Source organism: Manacus candei, unplaced genomic scaffold (assembly GCF_025592945.1).
Source record: "Manacus candei isolate 608988 ecotype Guabito, Panama unplaced genomic scaffold, ASM2559294v1 h1tg000014l, whole genome shotgun sequence".
Taxonomy (NCBI): Eukaryota; Metazoa; Chordata; class Aves; order Passeriformes; family Pipridae; genus Manacus; species Manacus candei.
In genome coordinates this window covers 13,273,221-13,297,802 of record NW_026138062.1, presented here as the reverse complement: position 1 = coordinate 13,297,802, position 24,582 = coordinate 13,273,221, and the positions used below count along the sequence as shown (strand labels likewise).

Genomic DNA, 24,582 nt, shown 5'->3' with positions numbered 1-24,582 from the left:
GATGAATGAGTTATGTGTAGTTTATGCAAGCTCAACATATCTGTCAGAATAACACATTGCTCATTACTCGTGAGGAATAAGTGTACGCTCTTCAGCATGGCAGTTCTAGTTAAAGTACATTTCCAACTGAGACCAGGTGGTGAAGCAAAGTCAGAGATAAGAGTCAGTATGTCTTTTGGAGAGGGGTAGCGAGTGGAAATCTTGCTGCCTTGCAATATACCAATTTGGTCTTCTAAGACCATCTATCTTTGCTTGCAGCTCCTGTGAGTAAGGTGGAAGTACTATGCTTTGCACTGTGGTTGCACTCCTCACATCAGAGACTCGAGGGCTGTGATCATAAGACAGGGCAGAATAGAAAGCTGTTGGGTTTTCAGAATTGTAAGTGACATGTTATTAGCACTTTTGTTTCAAGTTGGTCCATGATTTTAAACAAGTTGATGTTGTCAATTCGGACTGTCTCAGTGTGAGTGCTGGATGAATATCAGCACAAAATTTTATCTTCATAAAGTTCTTCAGCTTTGGCAGAAGGTTTTTTTTGTGAATTTTTGTTTCCCTTTCGCACAAGAGAATAATATTGCACATCTCTAGGCAGTCCCAGGTTTGAACATGTTTATCTGAAATACTGTAGTGTGGGATTTTTTTTTCTAGTGGGGAGTTAGGGTTCCTTTAGGGTGAAGAGTGTCTTGATAGTTTTCCATGCATATTTTATCAAGCATTTATTTTCCTGGTTCAACAGGAAACTTATCCTTCTGACAACTGCTACTCAAACATCATTGCTTCTCTTTAATGCAATGTGATATAACACCACGGCATCCTATAATGTGCTTATTTAATGTATCAGAAGGTATTAATACCACTTGTACTAAGAAAACAACTTTCAACACTGTTACTTAGATCAGTGGCTTGTACCTTCTGAACAAGGGAAGTAGGGAATGATAAAGGTAAGAGGAGAGACTTATGAAAGAACGCTATACCGAAATGAAAGAGGAGATAAAGAAAGGGGTGGAGAACATTAAAAAAATAAAAGTTTCTGTGCCTTTGTGCCTAACACTTTGCAAACCGTGGAACCACCCTGGTACTTCCTTATCTCTTGTCATCAGGGAGAGCTGGCCAAAATTTTCTTTTCTGTGGGAAAATGTTCTTGACAGGGTGGTGTTGTTGGTTTTTTTTTTTCTCCATTTCTTTTTTTTTTTTCTTGTGTTGCAGGAGAATGGTATGCAGATGATATTTTGACTTTATTATAGGATGCTTTCAGAACAATTTTTCCCATAAAGTCCACACTTGCATAGCTTACTTCAGTTGTATGTTTTATTTAGGACTTAGATACAAAGTTCCTTCTCTGGAGTACTTAGAATCAAATTGATTGTGTTTTCCACTTAAATTTAAAAAAATCTGATGGTATATGAGATGCTTTAATTTGATTTAAAATTAATTCCCTTTTTTTCAAAGCACCTCTATTTCCTAAGTTCATTCCTTTATGCTGAATATCCTCACTATTTTCTGTTGCTGTTCACCTCCTTATCTTTAATATAGCGTTTATATTGGTCCATGCTTTCTGTCTTCTTGCATTATATATATGTATTTAAAATAATTGTTTTCTAATCTTAAACTCCTGCTCTGTGAATTTGACTAATATGGGCTACATTAGTAACATTAATAGTAGCTTGTCTGGTATGAGAAATTGAGTCTAAGAGAACTTCTCCTCCTTTCCATTCCTCATGAAAAATGAGGAATGGCAAATACACAAATACATGGACTAAGTTACATAAAAGCTGCTGCTGTTTGTTTTGCTTCATTACCAAACACCAAAAAATGTGGACTTAAACCTTCTGGTTTTGCAGCCACTAACAGTGTCCAAAAAGGCTCATAAGAAATAGCCTCATAAATTTTGGTCACAATCAAACTAATGAGCTGATAAGCATTTGATGTGCTCTGTTTGTTTGTCCAACTTTTTTTTTTTTTTGGGGCAGTGATGAGGGAGTAATACTGAATGATGTGGAGCGCTGCTATTTCTTCTGAAAGTTTAAGTCACCTTTTTGGAGAGTAACAGAACACATAACAGCTCATGCAGTGGCTGTGGGCTCTGCCTTGACTCCTGTCTCCATTGCCCTCTCCTGTGGCTGACCTGGTTCATGGGATTTTGATTTGTCAGTGGCCTGTATGTTCAGAAGTACAGTGTGAGTGCATATGCAGCCCCGCTGCTAAGAGTGAAGCTGCATTTCATTTTCACCTGGAAGCTGATAAGTCTGGTATTGCCTTTCATAAGGCAAGGCACAAGATGATATATGTATTTTTCTGAAAAGTTGGTAATTTCAACATGTAAACAAAAATACAGAAGCATCATTGCCTGTTTTCTGGATGAGTATGCTGAGCAAGTTTTTGAGGATTTCAGAAAGACAAGTATTACTTGGCATAATCCTTACTTACATGAGGGGAAATTCTTGTTTTGCAAGAGCAGTTGGTGTTTCTCATGACTGAACTTCAGTATGCCTAAAACTAAGAGGAAGAGGGAGAAAGTGAAAGGGGATATGGTCTGACCAAACTCCTGCCTTGCATCAAACATGCTCTCCTTTGTAAGACAGTCTATATGTTTAATGCAGGCTCAGGAGCACTTTGGATGGCAGAAATGAGGCCAGGTTCCTTTTTTATAGTAGTAGTTCTTGTTCAATATCCTTCTAATGCTACAGGTAACAAAACTTCTCAAGACTGTTATTTTTTCTTGTGGGATGCAAGCGATTTGTAGGAAAAGGGAAACATTGTGCTCATTTTTTAAAAGGGTAGAAAGGAGGACCCTGGGAACTTTCAGTCTGTCGGTCTCATCTCTGTGCCTGGGAAGATCATGGAACAGATCCTCCTGGAAGTTCTGCTAAGACACACGGAGGACAGGGAGGTGACGCAGGACAGCTGGCACAGCTTCGCCAAGGGCAAGTCCTGCCTGACCAACCTATTGGCCTTCTGTGATAGAGTGACCACATCAGTGGACAAGGGAAGGGCTACAAATGTCATTTATCTGGACCTCCGTTTACTTCTCTAAAGCCTTTGACATGGTCCCCCACAACATCCTTTTCTCTTAATTGAGAGAGATGCATTTCATGAGTGGACTATTTGGTAGATAAGGAATTGGTTGGATAATTGCACAGAGAGTGTAGTGGTCAGTAGCTCATGTCCAGATGGGGATTGGTGACAAGTAATGTCCCTTAGAGGTTCTTATTTGGACCAGAACTGTTTAATGTCTTCATCAATGACACAGACAAAGGGATCGAGTGCAACCTTGGCAAGTTTGCAGATGCCACGAAGCTGAGTGTTGCAGTTGACACACCTGAGGGACAGGATGCCATCCAGAGGGACCTGGACAAGCTTGAGAAGTGGACCCATGGGAACCTCATGAGTTTTAATAAGACCAAGTGCAAGATGCTGGACTTAAGTTGGCGCAACTTCACGGTATCAATACAGGATAGGAAATGAAGTGATTGAGAACAGCCCTGCCAAGGAAGTCTTGGACATACTGATTAATGAGAGGCTGGATGTGATCCGGCAATGTGCGCTTGCCTAGAAAGCCATTTGTGTCCTGGGCTGCATCAGAAGTGTGACCAGCAGGACAAGGCAGGTGATTCTCTCCCTCTGCTCTTGTGAGACCCCACCTGGAGTACTGCATCCAGCTCTGGGATCCTCAGCACCATAAGAATGTTGACTTGTTGGAGCAGGTCCAGGGGAGGGCCATGAAAATGATCATAGGCTGGAACACCTATCTGTTGAAGACAGGCTGAGAGAGTTGAGGTTACTTAGACTGGGAAGAGAAGGCTCTGGGTTTCAATATTTAAAGAGTGCTTATAAGAAAGATATAGACAAACTTTTCAGCAGGGCCTGTTGTGGTAGGACAAGGGGTAATGGTTTTAAACAAAAACAGTATAGATTTAGACTAGCTATAAGGAAGATTACTGTATTACCATGAGGGTGTTGAGACACTGGAACAGGTTTCCCAGACAAATGGTGGATGCCTCATCCCGGGGAACACTCAAGGTGAAGTTGGATAGGCCTCTGAGCAACCTGATCTAGTTGAAGATGTCCCTATTCACTGCAGGAAGATTGGACTAGATTGTGTTTAAGGTCCCTTCCAACCCAAACTATTCTATGATCCTATGCTATTAATCTGAGAAAATATTTTTTCACCTGGGAATTGACACAGCATGGTATTTCAAATGTAGCCATCAAAGTATTAAGTTTCTCACTCAATGAATTTTAGTAAGATTTTATCAGTGCTACAAAAAATTCAATTGGAAATTAGTATCTGTGTTTCCACTGGCAACTGAAACTTCTGAATTTTACTTCAAACTCCTAAGCAGATATTTCTACAAGTTTGGGAACATGATGGACACTTTAACTGTGGTATGAAGCATTTTAAAAACCTGATTGTTTTGCTTAAGAAATTAAGAAAAGTCTTGCATCTTATATAAGAAATTTTTAATGTGTCAGATCTTGGAGTACTTCACAAAGAGCTCTTTACCATTGTTTCAGTTCTATACCTAAAGACAGTAGAGTGTGGTTAGTGGGAGCTTTAGTGGCTTTCCTGAGGTTAATCATCAAGTCAGAGTAGGATAGGGGTGAAATTTTGACTCTCAGTCCAGTTCTTTCATAGATTACAGTGTGAACAAAAAAAAAAAAAAAAAAAAGAAAAATTAGCAAATGTCATGAGTAATGCAAGGCCTGATAGGAATGTATGTCAAACTATAAATCACTTCTGGTACTCTTTTTGCTGTCTCATGGGAAAGAGGAATGTGGCTTGTATAGAAACACTTCTGTTAGACAATTAAGAAAAAAGAGTTGTGTGCTAGAAAGGAAGTCTGGTTATTAATAGTTGGAGATGACATTGTTTTGTATGTTTCAATGCCTGATAGTGGGAGTATGTAATCTCGGCAGTGGTTTGCTGATGTTTTGTGCCCTTCTGCTTGAAAACATATGGTACATTTCAGCCTTGGTTCTGAATTTCCTTTAATTGTTTTCTGTTGCTGCCTAAACACTTTGAAATGTTGGGTGTGGGGAAAGAGAAGGTTGATGTAAACTCTTTGTGACATTTTTAGTAGCTGCTCAAGACATCGATTAGGGAGAATGAAACCCAGACTCTGGGTTGAACTTGACAGATTTTAGGTGAGTGATGATGAAGTGAAATGTATCTAGAAGACATCAGTAAGGAGAAATTGTATGGGTGCAGACACCAAGAAATGGTTCAGCTACACACCCTGGCCTCTTGTCAGGGGACAGTAAGTGCTGGTTGATCTCTGTGAATCAAAAGCAGTATTTTGGGACGCTTTAAATGAGATGAAGTCTTCCAAACTGCTGCTTTCAGTGTTTTACTGAGATGATATGTCAAAATCCTAATTAATTAATTAATTTTAAAAATATTGTCAACTAACTGTAAAATAATGATTAGCAGCAACAACTTTCTAATATGGAAAATTTTCATCCCTCTTCCTGCTCTAAAGCAAAACTCTGAAAAAGTATGACCCTTTTTGACTCAATTTACCAGCAGTTAACAAAATACATAACTATGGTTGCCAAATAAACTGCAAATAATTTCCATTTATCAACTCAATCAGCTGTAGTCTCTAGTATGCTCTGTCATTTCTGTGCTATTTTTATTTTCTTAAGTAACTGATGACTGTTTCTGTGTTTGTAAAGAAGCATTCCTTCCGAACTGGAAAAAAGAAGTCAACCACGTAGAAAAAGTACACACCTTAACTCATACATGTGACATTCATAATCTGATTTCTCCTGCCTTTGCCACAGAAGTACAGATTTGAGATTTCTGCGGCAGTCAGTGTTTATTTGTGTTAAGTCTTCGTTAGCTGGACACTAGAGTACGTTCCCCCCCCCTTGTCAGATATTTATCAATGTGCAGTGCTTAAAATTCATGGCAGTTTTTAAAGAAAGTATATGTTAATTGCAGCAGTGATAACTTTTTCTGTGTTATCAGTGGTGGAGCTGTACAGCTATGCTATTTACCCCTCTCTTTGGTGCAAAATCCTCATACCACATTTTTTAACGCCTGTCTGAACACCTCCACGCCCATGTGCCTACTGAGTCACCCTCCTCCAGTGATGTATGTGAAAGAACTATTAAGTACGATGCCAACACCAAATGCTGCCAAATGCAGGGTGCTGAGCTGCTGCTTTCTGCAGGGCAGTAAAGCTGGCTTTCTGCAGGTCATGAGGATGGAGAAGGACATGAGAAAACCTGGCACTGATGCAGGAGTTCAGGTGGGCTGCAAGGCAGGTCATCTCCAAACCCACTTATTGATTGGGGATGCTGGGAAGGCTTCTCCACAGCATAGGATAACCCCATGTAGGGCAGCAAGGATTAAATACAGTACTAGGATTTAAGAAAAAAGATGTCTGGCTCTTGAAGGAAGCAAAGCTAGAAGAAACTTCCAAATTTTCTCCTGGGAAGACTGAAATACTAAATGATAGGCTAGAAATCAGGGGCTACTAGAACTGAGGATCTGAGGCTCTGTTTCAAGCCCTGTGTATACAGGGACTGAATTTCATCTATATCGAATTGTTAACCTCTGTGAGCAAAACAAAAAACGTATGTATACAAATTAAAAAAAGGGGGTGGAGGAAGAAATCAAGCTCTGCCAAAACTTTGTGTTTCAAGAACAAGAAGTCTTTACTTTTATTACTCATTAGGTTTCAAGGGAGTTTCACCTTTAAGTGGATTACTGTCATTCCAGTTCTGTGTAGTAGGGTGACTTGGCGCTGGAGTATTTAACACTCTCCGCTTGCAAAGTCTGTTTTGTATAAACTGTTCGGGGCGTAAGGCACATCACTTGATTTTTTTTCTGTTTTTTTTTCTTGACTTTGACTGGAATGTAACTAGCTGGTGGGAAAGTTAAGGCTTGTCTAAACAAGGAAGTAGCCCAGGATGCTTCTTCCATACTGGCTTTCCAAAGCTGTGCTTTCTTTACAGTAAGAATGCCTGCAAGTGGGTAAACTCTATTAACTAGACACGTCTGCCAATGTTCTGCACTTTTGTCCTTCTCCATTGCAACTGAACTTATTTGGCAGTAGTGACATCCCAGAAACACACCTGTGGTTTACAACCTGATCACTCTCTTATCAATAAAAACTCACTTGGTACACATTGTTGCCTTAATATATGGCTGTAACGTCATAGTGAACGTTATGCTGTAGCACGGTTAGAGATATGGGCCTGGGAGGGTTTTTGAGTCATTGAGGACAGTTGACCCTTTCTTGTGTAAAGCACCTCAAAAGCTGTCAATTCAAAAGTCCTGTTTAAAAAGAAAAACCAACAACCCACATTAATTTATGTTGTGTGTTTTCCTTAATCCAGTTATTCCTGTTGCAAAGAAACTGTGGAGCTCAGTGCTGCAAGAGGTTGCAGGTAATGAGGTGGGCTGGGCTGAGATGTCTTCTGCTGGCAATTACACATGGTGGTGGACAGTGCCAGGAGCTGAGTAAAAAATTCTGGGGAAGATCCTTAAATATAAACCTACGTCTTATAGAGGTCCATGCAGCTGCAGTCATTGCAGATGGAATTGGGGTTTGGGGGACAGATGGACGTTTTTGTCCAAAACCAAAATGATTCTTTACCTAAGACTGCTTCAAAATGTGGTTTCCATAATGATTGAACCCCGAGACTCTCAAGTTGCAATAGTGAGGGGGAATGTGCCTCTTCCTAGCTGATCTACAGTTATTGATTCTTACAGCACCAGGGTAACGGGAAAGTTTGTGCAAAAGTTTCATTCCTTCATTCTCGCAGCAGGAGCACCTGCTTTTTGACAGGAAAGCTGGAAATGAATCACTGAAGATTTAGTATCTGTAATCATGTATAGAGCTAGGGCAGGGAATCCCTGTGTCAAAGATCACAGTAATTTATTGTTTTACCCATTGTGGAAAAACAAGGAAGGGCGCGCAGAGGGGAGTGGCAAAGCAATTAGCACGGTTTCTGATCTTTGGCCAACACAGTGCTCTGTGCACTCTGTTATAGGTGGGATAATTTACTGAACAGAAGCCCTGAGGTCACTTCAAGTCAAATTATGTCTGCAGGATGATAGTTTTAATTACTATTTTTAGTTTGGGGCCCAAAAAGGGAGGAAAAAAGCAGTTTAGGTATTCTATCCACTTCTGCTTTCAGTTGAAGGTTTTTTGAACCTGCTAGCCTTTAGAGAAGTACAGAGAGCTGTACGAGCTGGGATCACAATCTGCAGATGGGATGAGTGGGTGATGGGCACCAAGCATCTTGACATGCAAGGCCAAGGAGGTAATGGGGAGTTCCTGGCTCCCAGGCCTGTGGTCACACCACATGGTTGATGTTCAGGCCTATTCCCTCCTATCCTCTCACCCCTTCTGCCACCACCTGCAAGTGCAGCCAGAGCTAATGACCGAAACGTACCTCCAAGGAAGAGCAAGTTACCTAACTTGTTCAACTAGCTCCTGCTGTAGGTTTCTTTCCTTTTACCCCACCTGTGAATACAAACAATGCGTAGCTGTGCAGTGATGCTGCTGCAAAATGTAGCTCTAAATTCTGTATTAAACTGACTTGAGCCAACTTGAGTGGTCACTATGATGCTGTGTCTATGAAAAACATTTTCTACTTTGAAAAAATAGCAATTTTTTAGAATGGAAATGGCCCTTATTAAGGGAATGAGGATGCCATTGAAGAGGGTTTGTCATGAATGCAGAGCTGAGGGACACACTGTAAGCTTTCAAGATGACTCCAAAAGTCTTCATAAATGCAATACTAAGAAAAATGTTTGTTAAATATGATCTATTCAGTTGATTTTCAGAATTCTGTGGCCAAAAAATGCATCAGTTTCTCTTTCAAAATGTCAAAAGCATTTGTTGCTAGGCACTATAGATACTTGGTGGGGGTTTTTTGTTGGTTTTTTTTTTTTTTTCCAAAGCCTGGAAATTGAAAACAACTTTTTGCACCAAGTCGTGGTCTGGATGATGCTGTAATACTTTCATGCAAATGTGCTTCATAGTCCTGCAGGCATAGGGTGCCATCCCCTTCATACTGTGGGAAAAAAACACAAACCTTAAAATCCAGGCCCCCTCCCTCCCCCCTGCAAAACCCACCCCTTATCCTCTCCCCCAAGAAAAAAACACACCATCCTAGAGCTTGAATAGCAGTGTAGTAGAAATAAGGGCTTTGACTGAAATAGCGAGTATTTGCATCAGAATGGGAGACAACCTGGAGGACTGTCTTCATCTGTTGACCAATGCAGCCAGGAAAAACAGAAAAACACCATATTAATCAAACTGTTTTTCACCTAGTTGCCAAGCGACTTGAAAGATGTGCCATAACTTGTATGCCTACGAGATGCTGCGCTTTGGTGCTTATGTAGGGCTTCAGAGAAACAGTTAACTAGGAAGAAGACAGGCTTACCACACAGCATGACTGCACCCTAAAGAAAGCAAATGTATTTACACACTTGTTTAAATTAATATTCCTGTCTCACACGGATAATCATGCAAATGAAGGATTTATTTTTAATAAAATTGCAGCTCAAATACACAAGCCGAATTTGGTGTGATGTTGTGCTGCATGTAAGTAGTCAAAATAAGATGGTATTTATGTGGAAATCTCTTTTAATTACCTTTTATTTCATGCTCTTTCACATTGGACATTTTTAAAATTCTTTTTCTGTTTTACACACTGTATGTCCCTTCTCAGGTTGGTGGTTTTGATTTTTTTTGTCCCTTACTTAAGGTCAACTCTTTTTTGATCCTTTTTGCATATTTGCTTTTTTCTTTTCTCTCACTTTCCTGTTCTTATGTTAATTCTTTTTTTCTGCATTTTAGAAGCGCTCTTTTTCCTCTGTTTTTCTAGGTGTTGAGGAACCTATGTACTTCCCCACCACCAGCACCTCACCAGTGCTCTGTCTTCCTTTTCAAGTTCTTGCCACAGTGACATACATTAGGAGCTGATTACAGGCACAACACAGAAAAAATACCCCTGCCTTGATTTTTACTCTTTAAAAATTGTTATTTTTTAAAGGAAGGTGTCTATATTCTTGTGTATTCCCATACAGTGACTGGCTTCTTTCTTCTTTGAAGTCTGGAGGGTAGTGATAGGAATGAAGACCCTTCAATGGCAGCTCTGCTCTTCCCATCCCATTCACCTGCTGGAGGCGCAGAGCTCTGGTGCAACCCCCTAGCCCCCTGCCTAGAAGCAGAAGCAGCACTGAGGACCAGCAAGGATGGACAGGAAAGCCTTTGCTCTTTCCTCTCCTCATGTCCATGAGGTTGCACAAGTGAGAAAGGCACCTGCTCTACTAGGACACTGGAAGGAGGATGTGGACCACAGTCTCATTTTCAATATTGACATGACATCTTGGCTCCTTCTCAGCATTGGTTAGAGGGAGATGCTTTAGAAATGGGCAGAGAGAAGGTTTTGTGCCTGGTGATGCCCCATGGGGACCAGAAAGGCAGGCGCACAGCTGAAAGTGTGCAGTATTGTTTGTCATCTCCCCAAACAGCAGTATTTAAATGCCTGCTCGTGGATGACCTGCTTCCCACTGGCAGCTCCGTCTCCCGTATTACGACTTTGCAGAGCTTTTGGGTGTGGTTCACTTTGAAGTTTGAGGCAAAAATGAGATACTGAGCGGTAATCGTTCTACCTAGTCAGTGTTCTATGTGGTGCATTTATTATAAGTCTGTAGAGCATGTGGGAAACTCAAGTTGTGCTGGGAACATCTGAAATGCTCTGCTGTTTCATCATGCACACCGTTTGGGGGAAAAAACAGCCCTTCCCACAGTCTCATTCCAACCTCCCCCACCCCCTCTCACTAAAACACTTAGAAGTATTAATAGCATACCAGAAATGAATTACAGTTGAATTTTGTGGTTTAGACTTCAGGCTTTATTTTTGTTGTGATGTAAAACCTGTAATTCTACGATGCTTATGCCAACTTCAGATGCTCACGGAAATGCACAGATCAAGCTCTGTTAATAACATGAACAAAAATGAACTAAATGATTTTATCCCTGTTAGTTCAGGAGCTTTCTCTATTAATGGTCAGAACCTTATGCTTTCTTCAAAAATATACTTGATCTGCTTGATGATGAATCATTGCTTTTGGACTGGATAGCTCTTCTCTCCCCTTCTGGTTTTGCTTTTCTTGTGCTGATAGGTGACACCAGTATTGCCTCTTGTGCTCCATTGTATTGGTATAATGGAATCAAATTCTCCAGTTTTTCATTGTATTAAGTCCCTTGTCTTCCCTCATCATCATAATCCTTTTTCTTTGCAACTCTGCTAATTTGAATCTGTCTTAAATTTAAATGGTCTGCCCTCACTCATAGAGACTGGGAATACCTTGGTGACAGAGGAGAGTGCTGGACACAAGTATGAATCTTTCTTCCTCAAGCACATCACTTTGATGACTTTCAGCACCTGAAGATAGCTCTGGTGTATTGTGCTTCTCCAGGCTTTTGAGTTCTGAATGTTTAAAAAAGAACCATTTTTGTTAAGTGTGGTGAGGTTTGGATTGCAGTATACCCTTTGAAGCTGAAACGGTAGTGACCATTAATGTCATTAAAGTACAGTTGCATTGGTAAAAGGCATAGTGTAATGGCTTCTATATTTGAGTGCATTAATCACTGAAAAATGTTCCTGTTTACATTTCTAATGATATATCTAATTGTAAGGTTGATAACTTGTCATTTCTTTCTACTTATTTCTGTGGTGCTATTTAAGATTCATCTTCACATTCATTATTCTGGTAGAGTTTAAAATGGCTGCTAGCTATTTTGAGACCTGTAGCTTTGCTGATTTACTACAATGATTAGGGACAGTCAAGAATAACTTGGCAAGGATGGTATTTAGAAGTGCTGATCTGTTTAAACAATACCTTTTTGTGTCAATATCCAAACCTGAGCAATAGCCACTTGTGTGTCATCTCTTTATGCTCTGAGGGTCATTTCCAGGCTCTGACTGGAGCAGAGCTGGTGTTGGGGCACTAACTTACAAGATGGCAGGTGTGATCAAATTTCTGACTTGGGAGCTGGTGGAAGGGAGATTCTGAACCATGTTTTATCCTGCATGTGAGTGCCGTGACTAGCTGTGTTCTGCCTCCCATGTTATCTCCCCCTGCCTCTGGCCCCATTTCTGAAGGTCTTGACTCCTCTCAGCGATGATGTTCTCAGGCTGTGTGATTTATCAGGAGGTTGATGTTGATAGGTTTAGTTGCTGAGACACCTTCAAAATTAATTCTCTCATGTGCCAACAAGCATCCACTGATGAGCATCTCCTCTGCTTTGTTTTCATTGCTCTCAGGGTGTAGGCAGCATCTATTTCTCTAAATCTGACTCTTCTTCCTTGTTTACCTGCACAATATGCTCATTTTCTGCACTTAACTAGTTGACATAACCCATTGGTTTGGGAGTTTGCTCTGAGTTTTGGCTACAGGTCAGACCAATCAGACCATGTTGCCTTCACTGGTGTTGGTGTCACTTCAGTTCATTGCCTTGCAGCTGTTCATTCCTTCTGCTGTGCTGCTTTCTTCTTGTGCCTTACCTACCAGTTTCTTGGACTCCCTAGATCCCTTAACACTGACCTAATAGCTGTTGTTTAATAAATAGTTTCTCTTCTTGTACTGGAACTGTAGCCTGTGACCTCTTCCATGCAGACGAAATGATGCCTTTTCAAGTCCTTGGGGTTTTGGTACTAATATGACACTCAAATATTAGGGGAATAAAGTTGACACATCTCGCCAGCTTTCCCCATGTGGCATGAAAAGGAGAAAAGGGGCATTGCATGGAAAGGAAAAGTAAATGCCCCTTCTGAGGCTGCACCCCACAACATGAAATGCTACCTTGCCCACACGTGCAGGCAGCCCTCTGGGCACTGCAGGTCCTAGTGCACAGGCAGAGGTGAGGTTGCCTGTCCTCCATCCTTTCCAGCCCCCTCCTCTCACCTACCACCACATCATGTGTCCCATCATTGTCATAGTGTTGCATCCCCCTGCAGCAGAGCAGCCCCCACCATGGCACATCGCGCATCAGGCTTTGGGGCATAACCTTCATGCTGTGAGATACTTGGGATCTTTCAGATGTGGTAACACAGAGCCCGCAACCTGCATGGGGAATAGCTTGTTCAAATATTTTCCTTGAATGAAGCCTTGTTTACAGACTGATAAGGAATACTAGAATCCCAGGGACCTTCAAAACAGAAGGTTGTGGGGATTCTTAGGTTTGGTTTACTTTCTGAAGTCTCTATTAGAAGCAACTCTTGTTTTCTTTGTAGATTTTTTTTTTTTTAAATAAATACCTAATGAAGGAATAATTGTTACATCTTGTGATTGTGTAAAAAAAAAAAAAGTTTAAAGTGTATTAAATTCTTAAAGCAGAGCTTTTCCACACTGTGAAACTCTGATACCACTACCTTGACTTACAAACCCTTAATGGCAGGGCTGTGCACAGTTTATGAATTAAATAACTTTGTGTACCTTTTCCTTTGGCTTCCAGCTGAAGGGAGCAAGTGCGCAAGAGGGCACATTCTTTTGTTGTTGATAGCATTCCGCCTTAACGAGAAGGAATTTCTTGCTTATTGCCTATTGTTTATGAAGTGGAAAGGGAACACAAGTTGTATAATATCTATATATATCGTTGGAATAATTCTTTTTTAACATTTCCCTTGTGAGTCAGTTGATCCTAGAGCAGGTGCAGGGAGTGGGTGCTGCACCTATATTTTGTTATAGACTGGTGTGAGGTTGGGGCCGGGGAGAGTGGGGGGGGCGGGAGGGAGGGCGGGAAGGGGAGGAACTCCAAGGAGAGAAAAAACCCCTCAAGTAAAGCAGCAGCAGTCCTGAATACAGTTTGGTTTCTGTCTCTCTGGAGCTTTGCTCAGCAACCAAACCCAGACTCCAGGTGCAGTGTTCCCTCATCAGTCTGTGAGCATAGAAACGGCATGTCCCTCCTCTTCTCCCTTCCCTGCCAAGAGTTTCTGGGTGGTGAATGTCAGTAGCTGGAGTTATTTTTAAAGGCAAGAGGTGAGGCTTGTCGTGCAAAGCTAGGAAGAGGGCGTTTGTTTGCTGAGCAGAGCTGACATCAAAGTGGAGATTGCTGCCTACTGGCTCACCACTGCCTTATGCCAGGTAATCTTTAACATACCCCTCAGTCCCCGAGATCGCAGCCCAGCCTGCCTGTGTGTCTGTGAAACGACCAGCGTTTATGATCCAGAAGATTGCTTTTTCAGTATTATTTACGTGAGCTGGACTTTGACATTTAAAGGCTCGCACTAATCATCTTGCAAAACCTGCTTAGTGCTTTTAACTAAGCAACTGCTTTCTACTTCTCTTTTCAGGATAATATAAATGTTTTTCTGAAGGCGTGCGAAAATATTGGACTGAAAGAAGCTCAGCTTTTTCACCCAGGAGATCTTCAGGATTTGTCCAATCGAGTTACAGTCAAGTGAGTTTTGTGGTTTTATTTTCTCCTTTCCCTTCTCCCTCTAAGGTCTTTCATGGTCTTTTTTTTTTTTTTTAATTTGCCTATGGAAAATTCTTCTTTTAATCTGGTATGAGCAGTTCTGAGTACTGTGGTGAGGGTTTAAGCCTTGTTAACACTAGTAGATAAGACTTGCAAAAGTGTTATTTAAAAAATGAAGTATTATTATAATACTTACCTTAGAAGCAAACTAGTTATTAATGAATATTTACAACATTTAATATGAGATGGAAACTGTTCAGGTTATTTTAGACTTGGAGCAAAATTAACTGTTAAATGATATGGAAAACATCACTTATCTTTATGTTTTGTGATTACGGATGTAAAGTCTGACAGGCTGAGGTGGTACTTCTGATACTTATCCATATGGATTTGGGGTTAGGTACAGTGTTCCTAAAGGATTGCTGGTCTTTTCACTCCACATATTAATCAGATGTTTGTCACCATATGCCGTGTCCTCTGTCAAGGGGGATGTGCGTGTGTGCGTAGAAACTAAGTACTGAATTGCACACAGGCTAACTGTCATGTTTACGGAGAAGAGTTTTTCTGTGAAATAGCAGTGGTTTGGTTCTGAAATATAATTAGTGGATTCTCATATTTCAGGACTGCTGTGTCTCCTAATAAGAATTTTATTACCAGTTTCTGAGAGATTAAGGTGGAATTTTACTATATAGACAGGTGTTTTAAGATAAATGTGTTGTGGCAAAAATCATCCTGGGACATCTAGCTTTGTTACAGTATGAACTGTTTTTATTATGTTGGTATAAAGGCTGAATTTATTGTCTCAAAAAAAAATAAAAATAAAAGCTTTAGTGAGTTTTGCTGGAAACCTGTCAGGTTAAATGTTAAGTATTGATCCCTGACTTAAATTACCAGTTTTATTAAAGAGGAACAGACAGTAATCCTTCTGTAAATACAAGGTAAAAAAATACTGTGAAATGACATGTAACAGCTTTAATTAGAAAGAAATCTCTTGTAGGTGGATCGGGTGGTAGAATGTTGACATGCTCTCTCTCTGGTTTCAGAATGAAAATTCATACTGTTTTGAGGTCTGATACTTGATATGGCAATGTGTTTTCCAATCTTTGAGTCATACCCGAAATGTAATTTCTCACTAATCTGGTGTTTAGGGACTTGGCACCTTTCCAGGATGTTGGTATTCTCTCTGCTCGTTCCCCACGTCATGCCAGAAGCCGGAGGGTTGGTAACCTCTGCCATGCTTAAATTATCCACAAAGCCCTTGCTAAAGTTATTTTGGTGGAGGTTTGCTCCGAGGGTAGAGCTGGGAAGAGTTGAAGGCGGTCAGGAGTTGGTCTTCCAACAGTGTCAATAGCGACAAACTGAAACTTTGGGGAGGTCGAGCTAGCAAACTGTTGTGCAAGTTATGTTGTCCAACTTGTCCCTATGTTAAACCACGGCACCCAAGTGAGGTCAGCCATGAAATTCATCCAGTGTATCTGTAACTGAGGTTTTTTTGGGTCCTTTCAGCACCGCCAGTTCCCTTCCCAGCTCTGTGAGCAGAGAGTAAGGCTGGAATTTGAAGTTGTCATGAAGCTAAAGAGGTTTTACATCATATCTATTCAGCAATGGTCTAATTAGTGCTTTTCAAAAAAGCAGATTTAACTATTGAGTACTTCTTATGGGCAGCAATGCGGGGGGTCTGGGTTAGCATTGAAAGAGCTGCCAGCCATATAACCATGCTCTTTTAATTTATTTCAGTGTAAGTTTGATTCTCCACACATTATGTATCATATGACAGTCCCACAGTGTGTATAAAATGCTTACAGAGTAATTTAAACCTTCTGTATCTGAGCAAGCTGTAAAATGGTACTCTAACTGTACTAGCACTTTTTGATATGTTTAGGAGGTTGAAGAGGGACGGGAGGGAAATTTTATTCGAAGAAGTGAAGGAAATAAGTTAGATGAGGATAACTTCGTCCAGTGGAAAGTTAATTATAGAAATAATTTGGTTACCCAGAGGACAAGTTAGTCTTCAGAGGATTTTCAGAGGATTTTATTTCTTGATAATCTTTCAGGATTATCAAGAGAGAAATGCTCTCTGATCAGGAATTTTGTCTGATGTGTCCTTTTATTATTTAATAGAAATAAATAATTTCATACATTCAAGCTGAATTACAAATGTCTTCAAAACTTGAAGGATGCTAGGGCTCAGAAAAGGGGTACTATTTCATGTCTTGCTTTTGTGTTTTCCTCTGTTAACTCTAGTTTCACAATTAGAAATAAATAATTCCTTCTCACAAAGAAGGAAAACTTTTTATCTGCTTTTATAAAAGACTGCATGTATCTTCTGGCTTTTTGACATTCCTAAGCAAATTCATTTTGCTGCCATTACCTGAGGCTGACTGCCCACATCTTAAACCAACTGCAATATGTTGTATGGGGTAACATTAATGTGTGCTTGAAGCAGTGTGTATTTTGATACCTCAGCAGGACTGCTGTGTTCTGCTCTTATGCCACCATTAGCATATGCTTTTTATCTACCCAAAATAGATTAAATAAACTGCTGCTTAAAAAAGTCAGCTTCACAGAGTGGTATGGCAGAGAGCAGAGCACTGGTAGGATACATGTATGTACTGTCAGGCATGACAAGGTGCCTGATTTGCTTTAGATGTGGAAAATAGATAAGAGGAGGGTGCCATTAAAAGGGTGGGTCCACTTCTGTTTCTAAGGATGACATGAGAGTTGTCATCTTACATCAGAGGAAAAACAGTCTCTCACACTGGCTGGGAGGTTGCATCTCTGTCCATGTTGCACTTTGCCTTCTGTAGACTTTTTTAGTTGATCAGGCACCTCTGATGGTGGGAAGGTCCCCAGGAGGAACACCTACCTTTTGAGGGGGATGATCTCTGTGAAGAGGTGTCCCATCTGCTTCTCCTGTCTCTGCTGCCTGGCAGTTAAGTGTGGTATCTCCTCATTTTACCTTGTGGGAACTCACTCATACACCCTCAGGCTGTTGGCATCTCAGACTGCCATCCTGTCCAACCTGGACATGTTCCCTTTCCAGCAGGAAAAGTTATTTTGTCCTTTATTTCTGAATGTGCTTTGCTGATAGCACTCCCATCTAATCAACAACATCACAAAGCCACTCAGAGATACCAAACTCTTTATTTGTATGTGATGAAGTGTTCTTGTGACATCTGAGTTAGGGTAAAGACCCACTGTTCCTCGTGAACAGAATCTGTTCTAAGAAAATAATCTGTCTATCTGGTAAGGAGGCTACAACTTTCAGTTGCATTTTGTTTTCTATTGCAACTGAGATGATGCATAGCTATGATGAAAACCCCTCCTCTATAATTACTGGAAGTAATCTGGGATAGGAGAAGCAAGAATCCTCTTATATACCCAGACTCTCAGTTCCAAGTGATTATGTGATTATCTTTTTTGCAAAGGAAAAGCTCCTTAAAATTTTATTGTTTAGAAGTTTGTGTGAAGAGGGCTGTCTAAAATTACTGGTTGCTGCTCCAAGCCTTGCAAACTTTATACTTTGCCAGCTCAGCAAGATTAGTCGTTGGGTGATGTGGAAAAAGTATACTGGCATGGAAGGATTTTTTCTGCAAGTGAAAATGGGAATGGGTATTAATGTCTGAGATTTATAGTTCAGTCTTTCTGTAAATCTGCAGAAGTCATTGCTCAATGGTATACTACAGTGATATGTCATGTGTTTCAAGAAAAATCATCCAGATGGACTTATTCCTCACATACCATGTCCAGCAGTCATATGCATATCATCTTGTTCAGTGTCTAGTTATTTGTGTAGGTGCATATGTGTCCATCTTCAGTTCTTTCAGTATATTTGATTTTTATTTTTTTATTACTCTAGGATTTTATTATTTCTAATTGGAGCAGATGTTAGTTTAAAACCCAGAACTTTGAGTTTATTTTTATTTGTACTAATGCAAGATTGTCTTAATACTTAATTTGATTCTTTTTTAGTTCTGTCAAAGTAAGGATGTAATATGAGCTTAGTGACTTGACTCTCAGTTGTCAGCATGGTTACTATTTAAAAACGTTAAGCACTTCCTTACCCAGTTCTTTAGGGGTGACACACCCAGTTGTTCCCAGCTGTGGAAGAGTTATTAGTAAAATCATACCATGGAGTCTATGAGAGTTCTCATAGACAGACACCAAACTTAATTCTGATGGAGTTTGTTATCCCAGTTATCAGTTTTAAAGGAGACAGCCTGAACAATCAGACTGAGAGTGTAAACTCAAATTTGTCTTTTCTTTCAAGCAAATTAATTATTCTACCTGAAAAAAAATTATAATTCTGTAAAATGAGGTATCTAGTTAAAGAATCTCATTAAAATCTAATAATAAATCCAAACAATGGTGGGTTAACAGATTAGAATATTAAACTAAGAAAAAAAAAAGAAATCCCAAAAATCAAAACAAACACCCAACTCCCCCCCAAGAAACAATTCACTGCAAAATCCTAAATAGCAAACTTTTTTTAAAGGTACACAGCCTCTGAGTTCTAACGTTGAAGTTTTACCATACTGATTTCATTCTTCAATAAAAGAGCAAATTAAAATACTTGGCTTCCGTTAATATTATTGCTACAGGGTTATATTTAGAGTATGCCTTGAATGAAACTAAAAACTGAGACCCCATCTGGAGTACTGTGTCCAGCTCTGAGGCCCCCAACATAAGAAGGATGTGAACCTGCTGGAGCGAGTCCATAGAAGATGATCAGAGGGCTGGAGCACTTCTCATATGAAGACAGGTTGAGAGAGTTAGGGTTGTTCATCCTGGAGAAGAGAAGGCCCCAGGGAGACCTTACGGCAGCCTTCCAGTACCTAAAAGGGGCCTAAAAGAAAGATGGAGAGGGATTTTTCACAAGGCTGCATAGGACAGGACAAGAAGTAATGGCTTTAAACTGAAAGAGGGTAGGTTTGCATTTAGATAGTGGGAAGAAATTCTTCCTGTGAGGGTGGTGAGATACTGGAACAGGATTCTCAGAGAAGCTGTGGATGCTCCATCCCTGGAAGTGTTTAAGGCCAGATTGAATGGGGCTTTGAACAACCTGGTGTAGTGGAAGGTGTACCTGCCTGTGGCAGAGGGGTTGGAACTAGATGATCTTTAAGGTCCCTTCCAACCCAAACCATTCTGTGATTGTTCCCAAAGATAGCTGGAAGTATCTCATCACCTTGCAGAACTTAGTATTTTTATAAGACCTTCATCTTTTTGCTGCTCTGTACTTTTTCAGATATTCATTATCAGTCTTGCACACTAAATAAAGTGTAAATCATATAAAGTAAACAGAAAATGCTGTTGGAGAAGTCTTGCTGAAATGAGATTAAGTGCCTACATGAGATGAAATAACAGAGCTCTGACTGGCACTGGCATTTCAAAACTTTGGGTACTTTTTAACTTATCCATTTAATGTGTCTTTAGCACAATTTTTTTCCCCAATTTCCTAAAGCAAAAAGCAATCCTGGAAAAATTTGAATGCTGTGCTTTCTGTAGCATAAAGCTCTATATAACTAAAGCCAACTGGAGAGAAGTGACAACTGTTATATGCTGTGTTCATCCTTGTGTTCCTGCATTTCAGCTGAGTTTTTGAGACACGCTCTCTATTTCAGTTGAGAGAGAATACTTTCTGAATTTGAAATACCACCAAAAAAAGTTGTTCAGAGAATGATGCTTTCAAAGTAAAGCCTGAAAAAAATGAAATTGTTGCTGTGTGATGTGGGCTTTAAGCACATATTCTGCATCTCTTGATCCATTTGGAGAAGGATACCCTTCATCGAGTGTTCTTCTGATTATATAAGGGTTAACTAGTATAGCAACATTAACTATTTTAAGCATACATACAGAATCTCACTACCTTGTACATCCCAACTCTTGTCTCTTACTAAGCAACTCTCTCCTTTTCGGGGTTGTCAGGAGGGAAACCTTCTAACAGTGAGTTAAGCCAAACACAAAGCATCCTCTAGCATCTATATTCTTTATCCTATAATTTGAATTACAATACCGCCAGTGCCTTCTTTCAGTGATGAAATTGCTTCTCTTGTCCTTTTGGGCCAACCACTAAATGTGCAGGTCTAATAGGATTCCTAAAAGTAAGAGTGAAGAAGTAGCAGAGAGGAGTTGAATGCAGGTGTAACTCCTTCCAGTGCTAAGCTCAGTCCCTTAGCAAATTCCTGTTCTTGTGGTAGGTAACACCCAAGAGCACTATTTCACTCTATAGTAGATATTAGTTTTCATTAGAAATTTTTTTTTTAAACAGAAGTTGATGTTTCTTGTGACTTGAATTTTCTTCCTGTCTAGTCCTGGGGAGTATGCTGCGTTTCCTGATTCCACTTGTGTTTCCTGCTCAGGGTACTTTCTTTTGCGGGGTCAACAAAGGCGAAGTGAAATTTCTGTTCTATGGAATGAACGTTAGCAATGTCAGGTAGACCACTGAAGAAAGCAATCTGCATAGAAATCCCTGAAATATGGTCTTTTTGAGTGGAGAACTGTCATCAGTGGCCTTAGAAATTTGTATTTTGGAGAGGACTTTTTTAGAGTTGCTCTACCAGTATCACTCAGCTTTTTAAACTGTCTGGCTGGTGAGCTACCTGAAAGCTTGAGATGTGATGATGAGACACTGTTTTGGGACTCATATCCTATTTTGTCCTTCAGGAAGAGCTACCATAAATTGCTCAAAAGAAACATCATCAAAAACCTTGAAAATGCATACTGAAAAACAAACAAAAAACCCCACCCCAAGAACAATAGCAACAACAAAAAAAAAAAACAAAACCACAACAAAAAATCCCCCAGCAATGAAGGGAGAGAGAATGCAAGTCAGTTTGTGGGTAGCTCAGAGCTGGTGTTTGCTGTTGATAGTACTGAATTCATACTTAGGTCTTCTTCCATATCTAATATGTTTCTGGAATTACTATACCATCTTGAAATATTTTTTTCTCAAGAATTTAATGCTTATAATAAGAGTGCATAATGGAGCTGAATCTGAATTTGCTGTGCTGATTTTTCCAAGAAACATACATTTTAATGAGCTGAAAAACTTAGTTCTAATTTGGCTTCAAAGTAAAAAAAAACAACCAAAACACTAAACACACAACCTAGAACCACCCTTTCCTGCCTTTTTATTTTGTGTAGAATAGAAAGTTGTGTGTTGGATGGAAAGTTGGATGAAAGCCAAGTGCTTCAGTGCAAGAAGTAAAATAACAGTTAGCCCAAAAATTGTACCTGTGTCAATTCTCCAACTTATACCTATGTGACTGAAGAGTCAATCATCACAAAGGCTTGGGCATTTTAGAAACTATCTTTCAATTCAAGTTGAGATGAAAGGAATAAAAGACAACTTTTTGTGGGTCTTGAAAGTTGAAATGCAAACCATTTAACCAAAACTTATTTAGAACAATGAATGCTGCTGTTTCCCCATTTATATTCAGGGAAATAACATTTTTTACACATGTGGTTGTAATAGGCCTTTATTGTGGTAACTGAGTTTCCTAGTGACAGTTCCTTTGAAATGGAAAAGTGCAGCACCCTCATTTCAGAATGACTCTAGAAATGTTCCTACAACTTTGTGTGTAAATTCTCTTTTTGCTGTGGGCATTGTCATAGAAATATATTAACTTCCTGGGGATAGACATATTCTAAACGTTGAAATTTCTATATTTATTTTGTTTATTATATAACTAATTTCAAGATCATTCATTTCACAAGTTTAACATTTATTAATACTTAGAACAATATGCAGAGATAAAGAAAATGAAAAGAGTGTATTGTATCAGTCTAGTGAAACTGTTGTGCTTAAGTGTAAAATATTCATGCTCATGTTATTAATCTACATAAGCTGTAAATCACTCCAGTAAAACCGTTGTAGGCAATAAAATATGTTCCAGACTTTGGACTATACCTGCTAGAAATTTATGTCCACCTCTTCAGTGTAGAGTCTATAAAAGTGTTGGGTGTGGTGCTATTTAACCTTTCTGTTTTATCTGTGAATTTTCTGACCATTATGAAAAATGTTTGAGATATATCATTTTTGCTGCTGAGTAATTTAACAGTTAATAATTTATACTTTCTTTATGAGATTATACTTTTGATAGTGTTTGATTTTACCATTTATCTATTTTGTGAAGATGATTCTGCTGTAAGAATGAAAAACTCTGCAGTTCTATACCTGTACCTAGAAGTATACAGGAGGAGTCTGAACAAATTTGGAAAAAAAAATACATTTATTGTGTGTTAGTTGTATTGAAAGCAATTCAGGTATCTCTAATGGCATAGATTCATAGCCTTATATTGGAATTCATATACTGTTACTAGATTACTGTAGCTTTCTGCTGAGTGGTGTTGGTTTGTTTAAAGTCCTCGTTTTTGATCCTATTACATTTTAAAAGTATCTCTGGGGTAACTTTTTTTTGGAGTAGGGGGTACATTATTACTAAAAGCCTTTATAATAATTTTTCACCATCTGTGTTAAGAGAAGTTTCTCTAACCTTTCAGGATTCCCATGGGAATCCATCTAAACCTTAGGCACCTGTATTCCTTTTAATCTCATAACATACCAGGATAAAACGTAGTTTATAAAACAATGCAGGAGAGAGAGGAAAGGATTTTGGATGAGTAGCAGTGAGCTACCAAAGAAGGTAAACAAAAAATCCGCATTTTTTGGTGGTAATTCTTTTTTTCTTCCATACAGAAAAATTTCTGTGTCTGATGTTGGAAGCTGAAGGACTTATAAAAAGGATAAGCTTGTGTTAGTTAATATCAATTAAACAGAAACATATATGCAAATTTACTATTTTATTATTTTTAATTGTATTTTACTGCTAAATTGCTGAAGAGCAGTTAGTTTTTCTGCAGACAACTCAACAGGAAGAGCTTCTATATTTAAATAGTGGGGGAAGCTGACTTCTTGAAGTTTTCCATGGATACAGAAGTTTGCCAATTAACCATACTCTGTAAATAGAGAAAGTAAAGCTGAACAGCGTATTAACACTTCTCAGTCCTACTTCATACATAACCCTACTTTTGGCCATTTTTATTCATGAGCTTTGAGAGGTTTCAATTCAAAGTATTATTACTGCTTAATTAATTACTACTTATAGTAAAAGTGCCATTAACGGATTTTATACTGTGAATACTACAAAAAGCAATTGGTAATGCAATAACGAATTCAAATATTCTTATAAAGTGCACTTCCAGAGGATTGCGGGGTTGTTTTCATGTTGTCACTGAAACCAGCTAAATGAAATAATGTCTCACCACATGGTTAGATAAGAAGGGGCGGAGAGGTGGAAATGAAGAGTGCTAGATAGCAGCCAAGCTTAACCACACAAAGGCATGATCTCTTCATGTTTCTTTTAAATTATAGAGATCTGTTGTCTTTAAGAAACAAAAGGGAAAAAAAAAAAAAGCCAACAACAACAAAAGAAAACCCGACTGGAGGACTGTTCTCCAGACTGAACAAGCTGGAGGATCAAGCTCAGGATCTCCAGCCCTGACCATTATGGTGATCTTCACTCAACTTGCTCTGCTTTATCAGTGTCTTTCCTGTACTGCAGGATGCCAAACTGGGAACAGCACCATTATAGACATAATAATAAGTGCATAATAAGTGCTGAGGAAAGGGAGAATGATTAGATCTGTTAGCCTTCTGGCCACACTCCATTTTGTATGGCCACGTACCGTTTCGTACAGCCCTGGGTGCTGTTAACCAGTGTTGCCAGTGTTCGCTGCTGGCTGGCGTTCGGCCCAGAAGGACCTCTAGGCCCGACTCCCTGCCCCACTCTGCAGTCGCAAGAGTTAGGTTCATCCCAGGAGCAGGACTTGGTCTTTGTCCTTGCTGAATGTCATATGAAGTTCCTGCAGAGCCAGTCCTCCCCACAGCCCTGCCCTCTGACGTATGTATCCCCTGCCTGCATTCCTGTCTGCTCGGGGAGGGAGCACAGTATCAGAAACTGACTCAGAAACGAAAATTTTGAAAGCTGCTGTAACTGAATGCTTAAACTGGAGTAAGAAGGTTGACTAATGCAGGTGATATTTCTTCTTTCCTTTACCTTCTAGAAAAAAATGTCCTGTAAGTGTAAACACATACACACCTTTGAACCCAGTTTGTACAGATATGCATCAA

General features: G+C 39.6%; 1 protein-coding gene across 14 annotated transcripts in view; it reads left to right on the top strand.

The window, feature by feature from the left end:
* LMO7 (LIM domain 7) overlaps positions 1-24,582 on the top strand; it is a 129,805-nt gene that overhangs the window by 43,469 nt on the left and 61,754 nt on the right. For 13 of the 14 annotated variants that reach the window (XR_007903339.1, XM_051780393.1, XM_051780394.1 and 10 more), the window contains one exon: positions 14,326-14,432. Coding sequence is in view for 4 of the 14 variants with exons in the window: in XM_051780393.1 (XP_051636353.1) it covers positions 14,326-14,432 (107 nt within the window). In the remaining 10 variants the exon portion in view is untranslated. Of the gene's footprint in view, positions 1-14,139; positions 14,228-14,325; positions 14,433-24,582 lie in introns of those variants that run through there. The other variant, XM_051780397.1, reaches the window with a different exon arrangement.